The following is a 23,864-nucleotide window of genomic DNA, read 5'->3' on the forward strand; positions in this document are numbered from 1 at the left end:
AGAGGAGGAGGAGATGATGGAGGTGCATAGGGGGAGGAGTCTTTTTTTTTATTTTTTATTTTTTATTGCTTGAGATCACACGGGGATCCCAAAGGTTTCATAGGCCTAAAGACTAATCCGTGCTCAAGGGATCATGTCAAAACGCTTCCTCCTCTCGGCCACCATGAATATATGGGCTTTAAACTCCAATTAGCAGCGTCGGCGGAATTCGAACCCAAGTGTGAGGGTTCCACACTTGGAGGCTCTTACCAACTCGACCATCTGTGGTAGTTGGGGGAGAAGAGTCTTGAGAGTAGAGCTCATGTGGGTTGGAGAAGAATGAAACGACGAGGCAGAGCATCGTTTTGGAATTGATCTTGAGGGAACAGCTGTGAATTGGGGTTGGGAAAGGTTGGGGCTTTGGGTGTAAAGGTTGAGGCTTTGGGGTTAAAGAAGAGAGAGCGAGTCTACTGGGAGTAAGAACGAGTTTTGGAGGGAACGGGTGGAGAGGTGAAAGAGCATTTTGGAGAAGAAGATTATGAAAACAGAGAGGCCTGATCGACCAACTTTCTTTATGGGTTTCAAATCCATAACTGAGACTTCTTCAAAGCTCTACTCAAACACCCAAATTATAGTTTATTACAACAACACAAAGTTTATACGTCACAAACACCCAAATTATAGTTTATTACAACAACACAAAGTTTATACGTCATAAGGACACATAGGCTCTGAGAACTCCAGCTAGTTGAGGAATGACAGCTACTCAATCTGCTAGGATCTTTGAATTTGTTTTCAAGTGAAGGAAATGCATGCCTCTACATCCAGACTCCCACCTTGACTTTATACTGGGTTGTTTGGCTTCTTGATTTCTCTGTTTACCAAAATACCAAGTGTCATGCATATCTATAGCAATAGTAATCACCAAGAATTTAACTCATTCAAAAAGAAAATCATAACTTATGGAAAGTACTGTCCTTGTCTCAAGCCTAACACCATGAGAATCACAAACAAAACAAATCAAGCTTACATGATAACTTCAGTCAGGGAAAAAACAAAAGGATGGCAGGTGAGAAGATGGGCGTATGTGTGTTTAACATAAGAATTGCTGGAATGGTTAAAGGCTCTAGGTTGTAAATCTGATTCACCCAAACATGCCCTAAGAAAAGACAATAGGCAATTGGGCATTCACCATAACCAGTTCAGGGCTGGATCTTTTTGACTTTTGTGAGAGTGAGACACCAAACCTCAAACTATCTTACAGACTGAAAAGTGAGATTAGGTACAGGAATGAGTCTCCATTGACCAACATGATCAGAAGCACTTAAATTTCCAATTCCAGTAGCACTAAAATAACAGATAGCTGAAAGATTTATAACTCACATGTAACTTGTAAAAATAAAATTGCTCCTACAGCACTTAATTGAAAACTGAAACCATACTTACAGGCTTACAGTCAGCCATCAACGATATTTAGATTCCCAAAATTTATTCATTTAAACCAAATAGTAGAAATATGATTGAATACTTGACTTAGTTTCTCAATCCTATTATCCTTCCGTATAAAAGTGAAAAGAAAAAATGAAAAAGGAAAACAAGAATAGTCCCACCAAGATGGAAGCTGAAGAAAGTGGTTACGCCACAATTTGGCAAAGGCACAGGCAAATGACACTAATGCATGACACAGGGTAGTAGCAATCTGAAAAAGTTGTTAGATTCAGCTGGGACAACCATATCCATATAGTTCTTCAGTACTAAATAACTGGTGGTTGGTTTTTGCTTTCTAGGCAGCCTGTATGGCTTCAGAAATATCAGCTAATCAGTTACATTCCGTAGTAAATCTCTCAATGCATAACCATCAAAATAATCAAATGACATTGAAATTTTGTAGTATCAAGAGTTACATTAAATTACTTGCATATGTGATCTACCATTATGCTGCTTTAGACGCATTGCACAAGGAACAATCATACTAGACCAAGAAAGCAAAGAAAAGACTCACCACAACAGCGACTTCAGATGTCTACAACACTGCCGGTTACTGGTGAAACTAAAGTCTCTCTGTAAACTAAAGCTCCACAATTCAATTCATTATGAGTCTTGGTAACATTCTTGAATGTATTTTCCTTTGGATCATATAACACCAAGAAACCTGCACGAAAATCATTACCTACAAGTTCTCCATTCTCTAGAATACAAATAGGCTGCAAGAACAGGAGTCTGTGCTCTTTAGGAATTTCCCTTTTAGAACACCTTATAACTTGAGTCCAAGATTGCTTCACCCCATATTCCTTCATCAACCATATTGTGCTAACACCAGCCCGCCCAACTAAGAAATTAAACACACAAAGACAATTTCTAAGAATTGTCATACCATAAAAGCCGCCATCATCATCATCATAGGGTAATGGAATCATCTCATGAAACTTCTCCTCCGCCAAATCAAAAGACAAAATTGTTCGGCTATTCCCTCGATTTGGCTCAACCCTCGTTAACCAGTGCAAAGCTCCATTCAAAAAGAAGCCCCGACCTGAGATGCTAAGAGCATTGGTAATGGGGAGCACCTTCCATGAACTCGTTTTTAGAGCGAAAACCTGAATGGTAATTTCTTCACCCATCTCTTTAGTCCCCACTAATACCCTGTAATCATCATTAGCAGAATCATAACCAAACCCACAAAACGCGTGCCGATTGAAAACAGGCAATGGAGTTCTCGGTAACAGCTTGGAGTATCTAGTGCATGGATTCCACAAGATAAAGTCGTCCCCTTGGACGGAAAAACATATTAAGCCATTGCAACAACCAACGATACTTTTATAACGATTGGAAAACTCCGGGATCATTACCGGAAAATCAAGTTCTCTGTTGGCAAAATAACCATCCCTATGATCCTTCAAATCCTTCAATGCTTCGTGGTCTAGGGATTGTGGAGGGTCCATTGAATAAAGGAGCCTGGAGCTGTTCTCGGTGATGCCCATTTCTGCGTACCTGAAGTGCTTCTTAGTGAAGTAGGGATCGGAGATCAGAGTGTTCCACGACTTGGATACGCACCGGAATCGCATCACAGATTTGACCGGTAGCCTCGCCAGAATCTCTGAAATGATTTCGCCGTCGTCGAATTCGGTGTGAGCTACGCTGCCGTCCTCCGCCATGTTAAAATTCATAAACCCTAAATCCCAATTTGCTGAATATAAGGATTCTGTTAGGACCATTCTGCCCTGGACCGATTATCCCTATCAGCATACTCCATCCAAATCCACATTCAATAGTTATCTCTATTTGCTAAGATATTTTCAGTCCATTTGGACACGTGTCTCATTTAGTAGTTGTGAGGACAATGGTCCCAAAACTCGACCTTTATATGCTGTAGTCTTCATCTTTGGATGCTCAGGAATGAAAATATGAATTTGCTATGAATTTATCTCTTTTCCTTTCTGCATTTCCTTTGTTCCTATCATTTTGGTATCAAAGCCATGACCCTGCGAGGAAACCAGACCCAAACCCCCTCCATCCCCATGACTACCTCCTCCATCCCACCATTACCGACTACACCTCCCCACAGCTCCGCCGCACAAACCTCTTCCTCTACATCCCAACCCATGCTCACTATGGAGCAGCTCCAATCCCAGCATGCCGACCTTCATCAGTCCATCGCTTCCCTCACTCATCACTTTGCTGCCTTACAGAGCACTGTGCTCCAATCCCTTCTACATCGACCCACCACAGGCCCTTCCTCAGCCACCTCCACCGCACCGGCCACCCAAACTATTTCGTCCACCGCCTCTTCCGTCACAACTTCTTCCCCAAGCCAACACATTCCTTTTGGCTCTTTTTCCCCCGTCACCTCATCTGGGTCTGGCTCCGATTCTTCCCCTCCACAACGCTCGGTTCCACCACAGACGACCTCCACCTCCACTACATCACCACTGTCCACTCCCTTTCCGGCAGGCGGTCCCTCGTTCTCCACTATCACCTCGACCTAACAACCCCAATTTTTTTAACCAGAGGGGGCCTTCCCTTACCCATTGCCACCTCCAATGTTCCAGTACCCATATCCTCCACACCCGTTTCCATACCCACCACAGCAGATTCCATACTTCTAACACCCATCACCACACAATACCCAGGAGTTTCGACCTCCAAAGGTAGACTTACCTCGTTTCACCTGAGACGATGTGGTTGGCTGGTTGTCTATGGCTGAACGTTACTTGCGCTCTCACAGAGTTCCTCCGACTGGAAAGGTGGCCACTTTGGGCCTGACGCATCGATGTGGATGAGCGCCTTTGAGTCACGCCACCCCAACCCCTCCTGGGAATAGAGCCTTTTTGGAACAATATGATGCTGGGAACATCACTGACCTCAAATCCACGCTTTCCCATCTTCAACACACCGCTTCCGTCGACGACTTCGTCAATGAATTCATGAAGCTAGCGTGTAGGGCTCCTGAATGGAAAGATGCAGACCTCTTACCCATCTTTCTTGGAGGCCTCCGTCATGAGATTTGCCACGATGTCCAGGCTCTAGAGCCTCAAACGCTCAACGATGCCCGCGCTGCTCGCCCTCCCAAACCCACCCCTTGGGCCCACTCTACACGATCTGTTGGTGGTCCCAGTCACAGCTCAGCAACCGCATCGGTACAGTCCACCAGCCCCAATTTGCAATCCGCTTTGTCCTCCTCCACAACCTCTGTACAACGACCCCAAAACAGAGGTACCTTTAGGTAATGGTCCATCACCAAGCAGCGCGAAGTAATTTGTGCTTTCATTGCGAGGAGCCGTACAGCCCTACTCATGTCTGCAAAAAACCGGCCTTGGCCATCCTTGACTGCCCCGTCCCATGCATCGAGGACTCCCCACCACCCACCGATCCCTCTCCACAAGAAGAGCCACCAAAACCGATCCCTGAAATTGGGTACCCTCTTAATTCCATTACCCACACCAAAATAGGGGAGATGATGCGCTTCCAGGGCTCACTCAATGGCAAACTAATCACCATCTTTGTCGACTGCGGATCCGCGATGAACTTCTTGAATCCCTCAGTTGCCCACAAATTACACCTACCCGTCACTCCGATCGAACCCATTCGCTTCACTTCCGCTTCTGGGCATCCAGTCTCACCATCGGGGAAGGTACATGACGTAACTGTTCAAATTCAAGATTATAATCTTACTACTCCTTCTTACTATTGCCTGTGTCTGGTTGCGATCTATTATTGGGGGTTCCCTGGCTTGATTCACTGGGATTCATAGGCTGGCACTTCTCGGAAAAACTAATGGTTTTCATGGCCAATGATAAATGTCATGTTCTGCAAGGGTTGGTCAACTCAAATCAGAGTCCTACACCGTTCAATCGAGCTGAAATATTGGGCCTATCACCTTCCGATCAATTGGATAATTCTACAATTAGTGTCCAGGTCACCGCTTCTCATGACAAACCCATTCAGCTTTTGCTGGACAAGTACTAGGACCTTTTCACTCCGTTCGTGGGCCTTCCTCCACAACGGCCCATCGATCACAAAATTCCTCTACTGGCAGGGACCAGCCCAATCAATGTTACACTCATTCTCAAAAGGAGGAATTAGAGAATCAAGTACGGGACATGTTAGCTCAAGGACTGATTCGCCCAAGTACAAGTCCATTCTCTTCTCCGGTTCTCCTTGTTAAAAAGAAAGAGGGTACGTGGCATTTTTGTGTGGATTACCGGCAGCTTAATGCCGTAACGGTAAAAGATCGCTTTCCAATCCCTATTGTTGATGAATTGTTAGATGAACTTCATGGCTCTCACTATTTTTCTAAATTGGACTTGAGGTCCGGCTATCATCAAATAAGGATGAGCACCGAAGACATTCATAAGACAGCCTTCCGGACACATGATGGCCATTATGAATTTGTCGTAATGCCATTTGGCCTTTCAAATGCCCCCTCAACTTTTCAGGCCTTAATGAATCATATTTTCAGGCCATTATTGCGGAAATTTGTTCTAGTATTCTTTGATGATATCTTAATTTATAGTGCTGACTTGGATTCACATATTCAACCTCTTGGGGGGGGGGGGGGGTGTTTTCTCTTTTGCAGGCTAATAACTTGAAAGTCAAACTTTCCAAGTGCACTTTCGCGCAGCCCACAGTTAGCTATTTAGGTCACATCATTTCTGGCCAAGGAGTATCAATGGATCCCGATAAAATTAAGTGTTTGTTAGAATGGCCCAAGCCCAAAACACTAAAAGCTCTTCGTGATTTCCTTGGCCTAGTTGGGTATTACAGAAGGTTCATTAGACACTTTGGGCAACTAGCAAAGCCACTTACAGATATGTTAAAGACTGATGGTTTTACATGGTCTACTGCATCCGAAGAAGCCTTCCAGCATCTGAAACACGCTATGACTACTGCCCCTGTCCTAGCATTGCCTGACTTCTCGAAGCCCTTCACTATTGCAGCTGATGCCAGTGGTATGGGATTGGGTGTTGTTCTGTCATAAAACAATCATCCCATTGCATTCATCAGTAAGACTTTATCCCCAAGAAATCAGCTGCTCTCAGTCTATGATAAAGAGATGTTGGCTATACTTTATGCAGTTGAAAAATGGCGACCGTACTTACTGGGCAGACCATTCACCATCATCACAGAACACCAAACCATCAGGCACATGATGGATCAGAGGATCTCAACACCCACCCAGCAAAAATGGATGGCAAAACTGTTGGGTTATGATTACAAGATCGAGTACAAACCTGGAAGTCTAAACACAATTCCGGACTTGCTATCTCGCCAACATGAGCTCTGCTCCATTCAAAGCATCAGTGCTCCCATTTTTGATTGCCTACCTCACATTGATAGAGCCTGTTCCAGAGACACAGAGGCCCAATCGATCATATCCGCACTTAAGCAAGGTCTCCCAACAAAGAAAAATTACTCTTTGTCCAATGATCGTCTACTTTACAAGAATAAGATCTTTATTCCGGAATCATCAGAATGGCGATTCAAGTTACTCATCAAGTTCCACTCTTCTTTCACGGCGAGTCACTCTGGGTATTTGCATACTTATGTCCGACTGTCCAGAAATTTCTCATGGCCTGGGATAAGGAAGGAAGTGAAAAGATTTGTTGCCTGTTGTGACAAATGCCAACAGCAATCTTATGAAACCATCAACCCTCCTGGTTTGCTTAAACCTCTCCCAATTCCGAAAAACGTCTGGCTCGATATATCCATGGATTTTGTGGATGGTCTTCCGGATTCCAATGGCAAAAACTCAATCATGGTAGTGGTGGATCGATTGTCGAAGTACAGCCACTTCATAGCAGTAACACATCCCTATTTTGCTGCTACAATTACTGAGACCTTCATCCAAGAAATCTTCCGCCTCCACGGTATGCCTAAAACCATTGTCTCTGATCGTGACCCAGTATTCTTGAGTAATTTTTGGAAAGCCTTCTTCCAGCTTCAGGGCACACAACTTTGTCACTCTTCGGCATACCATCCCCAGTCTGACGGACAGACCGAAGTGGTGAACCGTTCATTAGAACACTACCTGAGATGCTTTGTTGCCGACAAACCCAATAATTGGAGCAAGCTCCTTCCTTGGGCAGAATATTGGTTTAACACCTCATATCATTCTACCATCAGGATGTCGCCTTATGAGGCCTTATATGGCTCCCCCCCTTCCATCGATCTCGATGTATTTACCGGGCTCGACTTCTGTTCAGGCTGTGGATGTGGCACTAAGGAATCGAGATGAGCTTCTGCAGAATCTGAAATCACACATGAAAATTGCACAAAATCTCATGAAGCAGCAAACAGATCTACACAGGACAGAGAGAGAATTCGAGGTTGGGGATTGGGTATACCTCAAACTTCACCCTTATCGGGAACAATCCTTGATGAAACGAAAATCTCACAAACTTGCACCAAGATTATATGGTCCGTTTCAGATCGTTGAGTGAATTGGGAAATTGGCATATAAACTGGACCTTCCTCCTCATGCTCGCATCCATCCGGTCTTCCATGTGTCGTTACTCAAGAAGAGAGTGGGTGAGAGTACTGTTTCCTTGCCAGTTCTTCCTCAATTTGATGAAACTAGGCAGATTGATTGGCAACCAGAAGTTGTGCTCGATATGCAGGTCGTGCACAAAAGGAAACGCCCCATCACTCAGTGGTTAATCAAATGGGTTGGCCTACCCAAAGAAGATGCCACATGGGAAACAGTCTAAGATATTGTTACTCGCTTTCCAACTTTTGGCACCTGTGGACAGGCTGCATCCCATGGGGGGAGGAATTGTTAGGACCATTCTGCCCTGGACCGATTATCCCTATCAACATACTCCATCCAAATCCACATTCAATAGTTATCTCTATTTGCTAAGATATTTTCAGTCCATTTGGACACGTGTCTCATTTAGTGGTTGTGAGGACAATGGTCCCAAAACTCTACCTTTATATGTTGTAGTCTTCATCTTTGGATGCTCAGGAATGAAAATATGAATTTGCTTTGAATTTATCTCTTTTCCTTTCTGCATTTCCTTTGTTCCTATCAGATTCCTTGACAAAAATAGAGAGATTAGAATTGGTGTTGGGCAATGGGCCTATTAGGTTTCCATACAAAACAATATAAGTAGTTGGGTGCTGGACCGATCCTAACAAGTCCCTCCCCTCGAGTAGCAAGTCGTCGGGCAGTGATGGAATGGGCCTCTGCTCATGTAACATTTTCTTTGGGTATCCCGGTCCACTGAATGAGCTATTGGGATCTTGAGTTGTTTTCAAATATAATTGAAAATTCACCTCTGCCAATCCTGACGAAGTGTGTTGTTCGTTAGATAAATTCTTGCGTAAGGGCACCCGCACCACGTGGTGGTGCAGCCCTCCAATCAGAAGAAAGAAATTTTTCCTTCTTTTCCGAAACTGCTCCTGGTTTTTAATGTGAAATACCCAAAATACCCCCTGCTTGGTCACTGATTGGGCCGCCGCACTGCCACGTGGTGCGGGTGCCGTAAGGAAGTCTCTCTCTTTTCGTTATAGTTTTTTTTTTTTAATTTTTATTATTATTTTTTTTTTAATTGAATAGCCACAGCAAAAAGAAAAATTTTAAATACACACTTCTAACTACTTAGAGTAAGTCCACGGGACTTGATTATGCCCGGGCACCACCTCACATTCTGACCCAGGTCAGAAAAATTTCCATTTTCTTGCTTCCACAGGGATTGGGGCAAGCCAACAGTAAATGACCCAGGGCTCTTCCTGGGTCAAGTTGGTGACCCAAGGCATGACCTAGACTTCCAGCATGGCCCAAAGTGAGGAGAGGAGGAGAGACGCGCCAGACATGAAAGTGAAGTGCAGTTGCTTGTCTTCTAGCGGAGATAATGCAACAGGCGCGTGGAATGCATGGTTTTGTCGTGTAGCGGAATTGGCTTGCTGATGTGTCAAGTAGCCGTTGGGCTGCTTTGAATTTTGAAAACAATGGTCAATGGATCTGGACCGTTGGTTCTGATAGTTAATGAGATCTGATAGTGAATAATTAATGAGCTAATTATACCAGGTTTAGGAAGGTGAAAAAAAAAAATTATAAATAATAACGGCTAGATTACAACGGTAAGAAAAAATATATATACAAAATTTCCTATAAATACCACACCTTCTATTTTACCTCTCACATAAAAAAAAAAATCAACTTTCTTAGCTCCTCAAAATTTTTTGTTCCTCCTAATAGCTTTCATCTTCCGAAAATTTTTGATTCCAATATGAGCGTACAAGCCGTAGTAGATCCAAGTATTGACGGGACGAGATGGCAGCCTATGGAAGACATTCAATTGTGCAAGTCTTGGAGATATGTTAGTCAAAATCCGGCTTTGGGTAAGGCTCAAAGAAAATATGATCTATGGGAAGATGTTCGCAAACACTATGCCGAACATTGGAATGGATATGTCTGATCAATTCAAGCTTTTATGGGGAGGTGGAAAAATTTGAAGGTAGAACTTTATGCTTGACATTGTTCGTGAAGGCAAGCGAAAAATTGGTACAAAAATGGTGCGAATATGATTGATGAGGTATGAATTTGTAGTGTAACACGATTATTAATTTTTATGATATTTTTATTTTATATTAAAATTTAATTGCTTGATACATTTTACTTTAAATTATTAGTTGATATATAAAATTTAGTTGATACATTATAATTCAAATTAGAAGTTGATATATTAAAATTTAGCTGATACATTATACATAGTTTATACTTAAAATGTATCAACTTATACTTAAAATTACTAGGTTGTATATTAAAATTTAATTAGTTGATACATTGTACCTCGTTTATATTTATACTAATTAATAATATATTTTTTAAATAACATAGCAACGTCAAGCACAAGATTTGTGGAGAGCTGCGATGACCAAAGCGAAAGAAAGGCTAAAAAAAGGTGATTTCAATAGTTTAGAATGTTACAAGATTTTGTTGGGCTTTCAACAATTTAGTGACATTTCAAACCAGACCTCTTCGACTGGAGGAACCTCAAGGGGAGGAAGTGAACGGAAGCACACACAACAATCTGTTCATGATTCTCATGTCAACTTGGACATAGATGCAGATGAGGTAAATGCCAATGTAACTCCAGATCCTTCGGTGAGGCCTCAAGGAAAGAAGTTTGCCAAAGAAGCTATCCGAAAAGGAAAGAAGGCATCTAATGATTCCAATCCTTTGACATCCGCTGTGGAGACTATAGCAATCAACCAAACATCAATGTTGTTGGCCAAGGAGAAATGCGAATAGGAATATGCTCGACGTCTCCATGACCAACAACAATGAGATCATATACGCTAGCAAATGGATATGTAAAACGAGGCATTTAAAATTCAAGAGAGGGAAGAGCGAATTATGGAGATGGACACAAGTAAGATGACGCCAACCAAAAAGAAATATTGGCAGCAAAAAAAGATAGCTGAGAAAGAAGATGAAGATGCAACCGGTGGATCAGACTTCCAAGCACCTTTCACCGGTGGATATTATCCACAAGCACTTTTATCGGTGGATTCCTACAATCATCTGCTGGTGTATTCCCACAACCTCCTTTCACCGGTGGATACTATCCGCATTCTCCTGGAAAAAGTAATACTGGCAGAGGTCAGTAAATATACGTTGGAAGACATTGTGGCTCATCCTGTAACGTGTTCGATTGGTACTCCCAATCTTTGAACACTGGACGTTCGACAAAGTAGTCGACCATCAAATTTTTGCTCATTTCTTCTCTAAGTCTCTCCTCGTTTGGTGCACGACCTGGATGAGAATTGCGCCTTCGAGTTTGGTTTGTAGATTCAGCAACTGTTGCGATCACAATGACGTTGGTGGCCATCATCTCTTCATCATCTTCATCCCTAGACCGTCAAATTTGATCCCACAACCTATTCACTGAGATGAGGGAAATTGAGGACATGTGTAATGCTAGAGATAAGAAAAAGGTGAAAGTTTGTTAAGCTCAGATTGTGTGTGTATGGAGTGCAAAGATCCAGTCTATTTATTAATTTTTTTTCATACAGAGTATGATAATTTGATAAGGACACGTGTCAACAATTTGTTCTTCGTAATCTTATCCAAAAATTTAGATAAGATTACATTCACAATAACCGTCAGATTGAATAGTGTGCGAGTGATCTGGTTCATCCAAACTTGTCGTTGGGTTTTTCACTCTTTTCAAAAAAATTGTCGGTGGTGTGTGATAAAAGTGTCAGTGGAGTGTAAAAAAAAAAAAAAAAAAAAAAGTGTGTCGGTGGAGATATAATTTGGCTACCCAAAAAAATATCTTTGGTTGCATATCCAAAATGTTCATCAATACTATTTAGTTACATCATATATTTCTCATTTACACTAAATAAATTAATAGAATATTCAATGAACAGTAACTGACCCAGTGACCCTGACCCAACGGGTGGGAAACAGATGTCCAGTGGCAGCGAACAGTGTACTGACTTAATGACCTAGTGACCCTGACCTGTTGACTTAACGGGTGAACTTGCTCTTAATGCACATCTCTATCATTTTATAATTCAAATAAGATTTTATAGTTAGGTTAAATGACCAAAACAGACACCTATAAATATATATATATATATATATATATATATATATTAACGAAAAAAAAAAAACTCTTAGTCCACCACATCCTTACATATGCCAGTGAGAATCGAATCAAACCTTTACAATGTTGGAATTATAATTTACCAACAGCTCACAGCTCATGGGCAAAACAGACATCTATATATTAGAAGAAGAAAAAAATAGTCATATTATTCTATAGGAAAAAATATCGTTTTAGTCACTCAACTTTCGCTTGATTGACATTTTGGTCACTCATGTTTATAAAATCTCACTTTAGTCACCCAACTTTAACTCCGACTATCACTTTAGTCCACTAGTGAATTTTTTTGATAAAAAAAGTTATATGACACCTAACATGCCATTTTTTAAGGGTTATTTTCGTCCTATAATTTCAGAAAATTTCAACCTATATTCAAACCAAAGGTCTCACATCTCTTCAACATCTTAAAATAACCCTTGAAAAATGGCATGAGAGGCGTCATGTGACTTTTTTTATTGGAAAAATTCACCGGTGGACTAAAGTGATAGTCGGAGTTAAATTTGAGTGACTAAAGTGAGATTTTATAAACATGAGTGACCAAAGTGTCAATCAAGCGAAAGTTGAGTGACTAGAACTATATTTTTTCCTATTCTATAATTATGTATAAATAGTTAGATAAACATAATAAATTTCTATACATGGCCTCCCCATTTAATACAAAAATAAAGTTAGAAACCATCTAATTGTTTAAGGATGTCTCTATTTGTGTTTGGCCCAAACTCTAGGTTACTTGACCTAGTGGTAATAGGGTTAAATTAGAAGGATCTAGATTCCTATTCAATGTACGATTACTTTCCTTGTACGATTGAGATTCTATGCATTGTAATCCTCTATATAAAGAGGCCCCTATTATCAATGAGAATACACAGCAAATTCCTCTCAATTTCAGTTTCTCTACAACACGTTATCAGCACGAAGCCCTAACCCTGAAACCTAATATTCGTAGCCTTCAAATCCCAGAAACCTCCGCCGCCCACCTTGAATATCTTACCTCCAGAAGCCCAGAACCGGCGGCGCTGCCCCCAGAACCGGTCGGAAAATACCCGAACCGGCCCCCGGAAATACCGAAAACCTCTCTGCCCGGTTCGAAGTCTTCCTCACAGCCTACTGCCTCCATACTCCACCAGAAGTTGTAGCCTGACCCCAGATCACCGGAGCCGAAAATTCACCACCGGAACCGGCCTGAAACGGCCCGAACCGGCTGCCTGAAGCAACTGAACCACCGAACCACTGCCTACATCATCTGCCTCTGCTTCAGTCAACCAAGCCCATATTTGGTCAACCCTAGGCCCAGAACTCAGCTCGGCCCAACAGCAGGAGAAGACAGCTCGGCCCAGTAGACCTGAAGCTCAACCTCTCAGCCCACTGACGTCAGCCTGCCACGTCAGCGCTTACGCAAGCGTCCAGTCAGCAGCCCACGTCAGCGTCAGAGTGCCACGTCAGCACCCCAGGTCAACACCGGTCAACCCTCAGGTCAACGCCGGTCAACCCTTTTCCGGGCGACTTCCGGCCACTTTTCCGGCCGACTTCCGGCCATTTTCCGGCGACTTTTCAAACCACTTTTTCCGGCTACTTTTTCCGGCCAAATTTTCCGGCGACATATTTCGAGGTATTTTTTACTAAACGTTCCCATTTTTTAGAGTTTTTAAATTCAATTTCTCTTCTTTTCTCGGGGACTTTCAACCTCCCTTCTTCTACCCCCCTTTTTTCTTCATAGGGGAGACCAATAGCCGAACTGTGGGGGTTCGTGCTCACTTCAAGCTTGGAGCTTGTAGAGTCCTCCAAACTTAGAGTTTGTTGAGAAGAAAAACGATCGACCACATACATCATTGTTTCGATCTAATCCAACCCCTCTTGGAATCGAATTTCTTGGAAGCTACTACGCTCGGAAATTCCTAATTTCTTGGAAGCGACTACGCTCGGAAATTCCTAATTTCTTGGAAGCGACTACGCTCAGAAATTTTATATGTTTTCGTGATAGCCTTTCACGCTCCGAAACTAACCCTAATTTCTTGTTCTCTTTCAGGATGAGTAACCTGAACAAATTGGACTTTGCTCTATTGGGAACAACTGGCTCTGAATATCACAGGTGGGTTCGTGATGTCCGCCAGCATCTCAAGGCCGATGGAATCCTGAATACGATTCTCGAGCCTAGCCAGGACGTGCTAACTGTTGAGCAAGCTCAAGCTTTGGAAGCAAATAGAGCAGCCTTAGAGGCAAATAAGGCGAAAGCCGTCATCCTAATGACTCGTTATATGGATGATTCGCTCCAGTACGAGTGTATGAATGAAGAAGACCCCAGAAGGTTGTGGGTCTCACTCGAAGAAAGATTTGGCAACGTCCGTGACTCCTTGCTTCCTGACCTAGAAGTGAGATGGCATAGCCTCCGCTCCTATGATTTCAAGTCAGTTCTTGACTACAACTCGGAAGCACTTCGCATTAAATCCTTAATGGAATTCTGTGGTAAAGAGATCACAGATGTGATGTTGATTGAGAAGACTCTCTCTACTTTCCCCGTCTCTGCATTGATGGTTGCTAAGAACTATCGAATCGATGTTACTGCAAGACGAATCACAAGGTTTCATGAGCTCAATGGAGCTATGAATGTCGCTGAAAAGCATGACAACATCCTTGTGAAGAACTATAATTCGAAATCCGTGGAAATAGAGCATATTCCGGAATCCAATTATAGTCGCGCCTGTAAGAGAAGGCGCCAAGAGCGAAACCCTAACCTTAGGGATACCTCAAGACGTTCTGGTAATCGCCAAAATAGGCGAACACGTAACCGAAGAGGTCAACGTGGAAAGAGAGAGGGAGGCAACGCCTCTGGCCATGTTGGTGGCGCCACCAACACTAAGAGCCATCTAAATGACGCTTTCAAAGCGCCTCAATCAATGGAGTTCAAGCAAAGAGATGTATGTTCTCAATGTGGAGTGTCCGATCATTGGGCACACATTTGTAGAGCTCGTGAAGAACTTGTCACCGCCTACAAAGCATATTTGTGAAGCAAGAGAAGCTCACTATGTAGAACAAGAAGATCAAGAAGATGATTTAGAGTGAAGGGTTGAAGACTACGAATCTGGCTGGGATCAATAGATCGCCAATTCTGTTTAAGTCTTTATTTTCCAAGAGATGTAGGCAATTGCCATATTATTTTTGTAGTAGATGCCTATGGTTTAGTCTTTCTTCAAAGTAGGCGTACTCAATGTAAATGTGATGTCTAGGAAGGTTTTGAGATAAGTGATAATTAAGCGAGCTTTGCTCCACCGACATCTCCCTACCCACCTGGTCACATTTTCGTTGGAATTACTGAAAGAAGTTAGACGACTACCATTGTTTTGCATTAGCTAAGCATTTGGATTAGATTCTCCTAATGGTTAAGAGACAATGATGTACTCCGTTGGCTTATGAATAAAATTTTGAGTTCTTTTCATTATGACTCCATTTTGATTCATGAGCATGTTACATTGTGACTACGATGGCTGGGCCATCAGTATTAATTCAAGGATGTGGAATAGCCCAAGTTCTCTTTGCCAAATGGCACCTTGATTAATGTCACAGAAACTCTCTACGCTCCTAGGGCAACTCGCACCTATGGATAGCCAACGGATTCCATGCGAAAACGCATGTAGAGAACAGAAATGAGTTCCTTTGCAATGCCTCTAATGATTGCGAACGAAGGCGCATCTTAGAGAAGTTTATGTGTCTCTCTAGTGGACTCTATGTCACTATTCGAGCTATTAAATCCACTAAAGTTATGAGAGAAGATCTCTTGGGTTTAGACACATATTGGCTTTGTCTCGACAGGATAAGTCACCCTGGTCCTGATATGATGATCCGTCTACTAAAGACTTCACATGGACACCCTCGAGCGAAATGAAGCAACAATCAAAAATTGGTTCCTGGACTTAGCAAGACGGCAACAATTGCAGCATCTGGCGCTGCAGCTGTCTTGGGGCGCCATATGGCCGCCCAAGTCCCTTGTGACAATGCCATATATGGCGCTACCCATGGCCATGACGCCATGGATGTCAATTCCCATGGTTATAACGCCATGGATGCCACTTCCCATGGTCATGACACCATGATGGGTGATGTAGTCACAAACTTTGCTTCAATATGCGTTTCAAACGCTCAGGCCCAACCAAAACTCTCCTTGGTTGCTTCTAAGGCCTCTCGCTCATTTAACAAAGCCACTTCCTAGGAAAATTAGGACTGAGACCGTCCTATGCAAAGGATATGATAATACTCATTATGTTCTTACATAGAATCCGTAGGGATTCTCTGGACTGATTCACCCAACTTGCGGATGTTTAAATACCTCATGATGTTGGTTGACATGCAAACACGCTGGTCACGTGTTGTGCCATTGTCCACTTGTAATGCTGCTTATGAAACACTCCTAGCACACATCATATGACAACGGGCTCACTCCCCGAATCCTCCTATTCAGTCAATTGGATTTGACCATGCTAGTGAGTTTACATCGAAGACTTTCGATTGTTATTGCATTTGGGACTGATGTTGGACATCATATTCCCATGAGCACATCCAAATGGTCTCGCGGAAACGACTACGATGGTAGTCCGGACATTGGTAATGCGCACCAACCTCCTTATATCCGCTTGGGGTGATGCAATATCGCATGCAGCTATGCTAATTCGTCTACGACCCACTGCCACTCAATCTACCTCTGCGTTACAGCTAGTGACTGGGTACAAATATCGTACTTACGCATATTTGAGTGTGCCATTTCTGTGCCAATTGCGCAGCCACAGCACTCTATAATGGGTCCTTACAGACGAATGAGCAACTCAGTTGGATTTGAGACTCCAACAATCGTCCGCCACTTAATGCCCTTGCATGGCGATCTCCTTCCCGCTAGATTTGCGGATGTCACTTTGATGAGACAGTCTTCCCGTCGTTAGGGGGAGATAAGAACACAGATGTTCAGCAGGAACGACAGGAATTGTCGTGGCCTGTCCCCACTATGTCTCATCTCGATCCCTACTAAAGTGACGAGATCACACAAATATGCTGCAAACATGCCTGCAAGGATGGACGTCCCTACGAGAGGACGTAGCGCCACCCTACACAGAGGTAGGCATGGCGCCAACGCCATAGAGAGTGGCACTCTGGCGTTACAGGCCATGGCCCCAGCTAGAATACATGGGAGGCCCGTGGGTTCGAAGGATACTTTGGCACATTCCAATCCTTTGATCATCGACACTCAAAATCCGTCTCATGAGTATCTTCCGGGTTATGGTTATTGTTGGGGGACGCCTCAACGTTAGAACCCTATTCCTGAGAATATAGAGCTCTATGAAAATTACACTAGTATACATGAGACATGGGATAGAAACTCCATCATAATTGATGATGTAGTTGCGCATTTCGTTGCGCATGAGTTTGTTGAGTCCGATGATATCGAACCACGCTCCGTTGATGAATGAATGCCAACGTAGAGAGATTTGGCCTAAATGGAAAGATGCGATCCAGGTTAAGATAGATTCTCTAACGAAGAGGAAGGTTTTTTAGCCAGTAATGCCAACACCTCCTAACATAAAACCTATTGACTAATGGGTCTTCGTTAGAAAGCGTGATGAGAAAAAGAGATGGCAATCTCGCCTTATGGCGCAAGGCTTCTCACAAAACGCCCTGGAATCGACTACGATGAGACATACTCTCTCGTAATGGATGTCACTACACTCCACTACCTTGTCAGTTTGGTAGTTTCCAAATAACTGATCATGCAGCTTACAAATGTGGTCACTACGTATCTCTATTGGGATCTAGATACGGAATGTACATGAAGGTTCATGGTGAACTTCATTTACCCAAGTCAAGTGGCTCCAGACTACGGAGCGCGTTTTACAAAGAGGTTGGAACGCTCACTAAGATGACTACTTGATTGGGAAGGGATATACCCACGCGTTTCCATAACAAGTTTCGGATTCTATCGCGGTTCATGTTGGACATGATCTTCATTAGAAGCCCTTAAAAGAGTTAAGGGAAACCACCGAACACTAGAAATCCGAGTTTGAGATGAAGGATTTTGGGAGAACACGATTATGTCTCGGTTTGGAACTTGAGCATCGTGTTGATAGATGCTTAGGCATTTTGACAAGGTCAAGCCTTCAAGCACCCCCATGATCATTCGTAGTCTTGATCCTGAAAAGGATTCTCTTCGTCAAAAGGATGATGACGAAGATGTGCTAGAGGCAGAAGTGCCTTACTTGAGTACAATAGGCGCATTATTGTACTTAGCTCAATGCACAAGACCGGACATCTCATATGTTGTGAACTTGTTAGCTAGGTATAGCTGTGCGCCAACGCGACTCAATTGGATTGGTGTAAAAGATATCTTTCAGTACTTGAGATGTATGATTGATATGGGCTTGTTCTATCCCTACAGAGAGATGATGGATTCGGACCCATCACACACCAGGAATGCCGCCGACACTGGCCTGCGTCCCCTCTCCCCATCCCAAAACGAAGTTAGCGTTTTGGAAGGTTTTGCTGATGCTGGGTATCTCTCTGACCCACACAAAAGTCTTCCCAAACTGGTTAAGTGTTCACCATGGGTAAAGACCGTGAAAACTTGGATGTCTACAGAAATAGACCCTAGTCGCTATATCTTCGAACAATGCAGAGATCATTGCTCTTCACGAAGAGATTCGTGAATGTATATGGATTGGATCCATAATTACGCATGTTCGAACAATTGTGGTTTGAAGTCTACCATAGATGAGCCTACCAGCATTTAGGATAATGCAGCTTGTTTTGAACAAATGAAGCAAGGCTACATCAAAGCGACAACACCAAGCTTAACTAGCAACAACAGACTCCCCTCAAGATCAAAATGAACTAGGTTCGATCTGAGGACAGTGTGGCAGACTTGCTCACTAAGTCATTGCCTAAATTCCACTTTCGAGAAACATGTTGGTAGCATCGTTTACGGAAGTTATCCAAACTCCCATGACCGTAGTCATCAGGGGGAGATGCAGACATCAGGGAGAGATGTCTACATGTATGGTCTCGAAACGTGAAGGGTGTGTTGTGCTCTTTTTCCCCTTCGACCGAGGTTATTTTTGTCCCACTGGGTTTTTGTTGCTCGGCAAGGTTTTTAACGAGGCAACGAGAGAAGCACCGCGTTTGGACAACACAAGGGGGAGTGTTTAAGGATGTCTCTATTTGTGTTTGACCCAAACTCTAGGTTACTTGACCTAGTGGTAATAGGGTTAAATTAGAAGGATCTAGATTCCTATTCAATGTACGATTACTTTCCTTGTACGATTGAGATTCTATGCATTGTAATCCTCTATATAAAGAGGCCCCTATTATCAATGAGAATACACAGCAAATTCCTCTCAATTTCAGTTTCTCTACAACACTAATTTAATTTTTTCTTAAATAAATTGTACTTAAATGGGGTAGGAAACCATATAATTTAGAATTTTAGAATCAATGGCATTAAATGTTTTTAAATTAGATCGCCTTACTCCCATATTTTAGTTAATTTTCTTTTTTTGTTCTAAAAATTATGAATAGTCAATCTATTATCTAATATGAAACATCACAGGTAAAAAACTTTGTAACGGTTAATTTGTTTAACCCCTCCAATGACTCTGCCACTATGGAGAAACTATTGATATAGTTTTGGTTGAACGTTTAAGTCAAAATTTTATACTTGATCAACATGGTGTTTGGTGGATGAGAACTCAAATAATATAAAACATATTTCTAAGCCTCTATTTGAAAAGAACAATAATAAATCTTTATAGATTTCCCAATAACTAACACAAGAAATCAAATTTTTTTTTTTGAATCAATCCATAAATGATTGTTATTAACTCAAGCCAGAATGACCATTACATACCCTTCCGCTACCATCTATAGACAGATAAGAAATTATGGTAGTAACACGGTGGTACATAGGGATAGACCACTCATTAAACATTCAGTACTCAGTAAGAGATATAAACTATGATAACACTAAGATATAGTACATAGGCCAAGTACAAAGGACTTAGGTCGCCTGGATCCCAAATACAAACCAAAAGTGCACGGACCCTAAAGAAACCCACATTGCAGCATCAGGTTGATCCACAACAAGGCCCAACACAAAGCCTTCCTATCTGTCTTGGGCACCCAATGCCCATCTAACTTCAGTTCCCATTGATTTGGGCCACCATTTTGCGTTGGGCCACAAAAGTGATCTGAGTACCCCACCCAAATTGGGTCTTCTTTTATTAGCAACGATCACCTCTAAGCAGAGGATTCTTCGTGTTGCCGCTATATGGGATTTGGTCGGCACCGTCCCCACACACAGGGCCGGCCCTGAGCCTAGGGCCTCAAATTTTAGGGGCCTCAAAAAAATTTATTATGTAGGCCTGCAGATAAAAAAAAAAAAAAAAATCAATCTAAATGACTTTGCGTCTTCATAGACGCAACAGCCAACATGGAGCTCTGTTTTCAATACTTCCATCAGATTGAGACGCAAAGCAGCAGAGAGGAGATGATCTTCCTAGTTGTTATCATGGCTCCTACTAGAAAGTTTAAGTCCAGGGCGCAGAAAAGAAAAGAGAAAGAGAGGAGAGAAGCTTTACATAAAACTCAAGTTGGTTCTCTTAATAAGTATTTTAATAGCAACAAAGAAGAGGCATGTCAAGTTGTGAATGAGAATACAAGTGAGGAACCAGAGCAGGTGGTGAATGATCATCATATTGAAGAGGCAGAAGAGCTAAATCAATCAGAGAATGAGGAAAATAATGAAATTCTCAATGAAGATGTTCACACTGCAGAGTCAAATCAGTCAGAGAATGAGGAAATTAATGACATTATCAATGAAGATGTTCACACTACAAATTCAACTGAGGAAATTCTTTTTGACATGGATGATCCAGGGAATTGGAATAGGACATACCAAAATATTACAGATTTCTTGGTTGAAAGAGGCCCAAAAAGAGACAATAATGTCATCTTTCCGAAAGATAAATGTGACAGATGTTTTTCCTCAAAGCATTACTTCAGAGAATTACCAAATGGAGAGAAGCAAGAAAGAAAGTGGCTGGTATATTCTGTTTCTTTGGATAAAGTTTTTTGCTTTTGTTGTAAATTGTTTGCAAAGAAACATCTTGTGGGGCAATTAGCTGATGAAGGTGCGAATGATTGGCACAATATTTCTGATCGACTTAAAAGTCATGAAAGAAGTAGGTATCACATTGGCTCAATGACAAGTTGGATGGAGTTGGCAAAAAGGCTGAAATTGAAGTTAACAATTGATGCAAGTCTGCAAGAACAAATCAATCAAGAAAAGGAACACTAGAAGCAAGTATTAGAGAGAATTCTTGCAGTTGTGAAAAGACTTGGGAAAAATAATTTAGCTTTTCGTGGAGATAGTGAAAAACTATATGAGGAGAACAATGACCTTTTCTTACAGATGATAGAACTGCTTGCTGAATTTGATTAGACTATGCAAGAACATGTTCGACGTATTAATAAACATGAGGTTCAATATCATTATTTGAGTCACAAAATTCAAAATGAGATGATTCAATTGTTGGCAGGTGAGGTGAAAAGCTCAATTATTAGTAGAATCAAAGAAGCCAAATATTTTTCAGTTATACTTGACTGTACTCCAGATTCAAGTAATGAGGAACAGATGTCTCTTGTATTAAGAAGTGTCAATGTTTCGGCTACTCCTATTGTGGTTGAAGAATATTTTCTAGAATTCTTAAAGGTAGCTGACACATCAGGTCTTGGACTGCTTAATGAACTTCTAACTGCATTGAAGACTCTTGGACTTGATGTTAATGATATAAGAGGTCAGGGGTATGACAATGGATCCAACATGAAAGGAAAAAACAAAGGTGTGCAAAGTAGACTACTTGAAATAAATCCAAAAGCATTTTACACACCTTGTGCTTGTCATTCTCTAAATCTTGTGCTTTCTGATATGGCCCATTGTTGTCCCAAAGCCGAGTCTTTTTTTGGTGTAATACAACGAATCTATTCCTTGTTTTCAACTTCTACAAAGAGATGGCAGGTTTTTACAAAGCATGTGACAGGTCTTACCGTTAAGCCATTATCAGAAACTCGTTGGGAAAGTCGTGTGGAGAGTGTTAAAGCAATTAGGTATCAAGCTCCAGAAATAAGAGAGGCTTTGATGCACTTGGTGAACGGTAAAGAAGATGCAAAGACAAAAAGTGATGCTGAGACTTTAGCAACATATAATCTTCAGAATTTTGAGTTCTTGTTCGGTATGATTATATGGTATGAATTGTTACATGTTGTTAACAATGTCAGCAAAGTTCTGCAAACTGAAGATATGCATGTTGATACTGCCATCAAAGAATTGGAACGTCTTCTTTCCTTTCTTCAAAAGTTTAGAGAAACCGGATTTGAGGAGTCCTTGATTGAAGCTAAAGAGATTGCAAGTGAGATGGGGATTGAACCGGTATTCATGAAAAAATGGACAATTCACAAAAAGAGACAATTTGATGAAAGCTCTAGCGAAGCGGTGACACAATCAGCTGCATAATCCTTTAAAGTCAACTATTTTCTCTACATAGTTGATCAAGCTATTTCTTCATTCAAAACCAGGTTAGTACAATTTCATTCAAATTTAATATAATCAGTTAATGAGCATGATGTTTTGAGCAAGCTGCTGATCTATTAACTTTGAGCCTTGTGGTGCCCTACTTACTGATCTCTAAATGTCGTGAAATTCTGATAGGTTTCCATTTTGCTAGTTAACAAAGGATCTAGGTGTGACATGTTTATATAGTTTATTGAACTTTTTTTTTTTCTAAACCAGGTTTGAACAATTTAAGACTTTTGAAGAGAATTTTGGGCTTTTGTTTGATTTGGACAAGTTAAGGTATGCAGATAGAGATAGTTTGAAGAGTTTTTGTGCTAACCTTACAAATTTATTGAAGCATGGCGAGATTTCTGATCTTAATGAAGATGATCTATCATGACTTACGAATGTTGAGTGAAGATTTACCCAATGAAACAAAAAGAGCTATTGATGTGTTGAATTATATAAAAGAAGTTGATGGCTGTTATCCAAATGCTTGGATTGCTTATAGGATTCTGCTAACTATACCAGTCACAGTTGCCTCTGCAGAAAGAAGTTTTTCAAAGTTGAAATTGATCAAATCTTACCTTCGGTCTACTATGTCTCAAGAGAGATTGAGTGGTTTGGCTATGATATCTATTGAAAAAGATATTGTTGGAAAACTTGATTATGTAAGTTTGATTAGTACCTTTGCATCTAAAAATGCAAGACGAGTCATATTTAAGTGATACTTTGAAATTGGGATATTGTTTTCTTTTTTGTAATGTTTTGGGGCCTCGAATTTTTTTCCGCCTTGAGCCTCTAAACTCACAGGGCCGGCCCTGCCCACACATATGGGATGTCTTTGAACCCTCAAGCGGAGGGTCATTCACGTAGCCGCCGTGACAACTGCGAAGACCATCACCCTTCCCTTGGCACTGACATCTTGCGTTTGCCAAGATCTGATCGCTTGCAATCCAATCCTCTCCGGCAAATTGAATCCCCCACTTGCCTTAAGCTTTACTCTGCTTGGCCAGACTCGACTCGGATTCTGATCGAAATCATCCCTTGCAAAGAGACTCTAACATGGGAGCCCAACTACTAGACATTCATCCTTTTCTCCCAAAACAAGCGGGTGAGATGCAATGGAAGGGAAAACCAGATGAGAGCTTTTCAAAGGGAGAAGTCGTTGGATTGCCTCGAGAAGA

The 23,864-nt window shown here is 41.8% G+C and overlaps 3 protein-coding genes across 3 annotated transcripts; 2 read left to right on the top strand and 1 right to left on the bottom strand.

Annotated features, from left to right (window-relative positions):
- Positions 1-565: 565 nt before the first annotated feature.
- On the bottom strand, positions 566-4,551 carry LOC133728752 (F-box/kelch-repeat protein At3g23880-like). Its single transcript, XM_062156181.1, has 3 exons — positions 3,618-4,551; positions 1,982-3,556; positions 566-853 (listed from the first exon to the last, which is right to left on the bottom strand). The coding sequence occupies exon 2, from the start codon at positions 3,189-3,191 to the stop codon at positions 1,995-1,997; it is 1,197 nt and encodes a 398-aa protein (XP_062012165.1). The 5' UTR covers positions 3,192-3,556; positions 3,618-4,551; the 3' UTR covers positions 566-853; positions 1,982-1,994.
- A 4,503-nt stretch (positions 4,552-9,054) lies between these two features.
- On the top strand, positions 9,055-11,460 carry LOC133728479 (uncharacterized). Its single transcript, XM_062155886.1, has 2 exons — positions 9,055-10,013; positions 10,319-11,460. The coding sequence occupies exons 1-2, from the start codon at positions 10,002-10,004 to the stop codon at positions 10,730-10,732; spliced, it is 426 nt and encodes a 141-aa protein (XP_062011870.1). The 5' UTR covers positions 9,055-10,001; the 3' UTR covers positions 10,733-11,460.
- Positions 11,461-20,556: 9,096 nt separating this feature from the next.
- LOC133730483 (uncharacterized) lies at positions 20,557-22,638 on the top strand. The gene is made up of 2 exons (XM_062158063.1): positions 20,557-21,385; positions 21,665-22,638. The coding sequence occupies exons 1-2, from the start codon at positions 20,557-20,559 to the stop codon at positions 22,636-22,638; spliced, it is 1,803 nt and encodes a 600-aa protein (XP_062014047.1).
- The last annotated feature ends 1,226 nt before the right edge of the window (positions 22,639-23,864 follow it).

This window comes from Rosa rugosa, chromosome 2 (genome assembly GCF_958449725.1).
Source record: "Rosa rugosa chromosome 2, drRosRugo1.1, whole genome shotgun sequence".
Lineage (NCBI taxonomy): Eukaryota > Viridiplantae > Streptophyta > Magnoliopsida > Rosales > Rosaceae > Rosa > Rosa rugosa.

Bases quoted from the DNA above. Each gene is read 5' to 3' on its own strand.
- LOC133728752 (XM_062156181.1), bottom strand. From the start codon at position 3,191: ATGGTCCTAACAGAATCCTTATATTCAGCAAATTGGGATTTAGGGTTT.
- LOC133730483 (XM_062158063.1), top strand. From the start codon at position 20,557: ATGGAGCTCTGTTTTCAATACTTCCATCAGATTGAGACGCAAAGCAGC. The intron at 21,386-21,664 runs GTCTGCAAGAAC...AATTGTTGGCAG, and splicing joins GAAGTTAACAATTGATGCAA to GTGAGGTGAAAAGCTCAATT.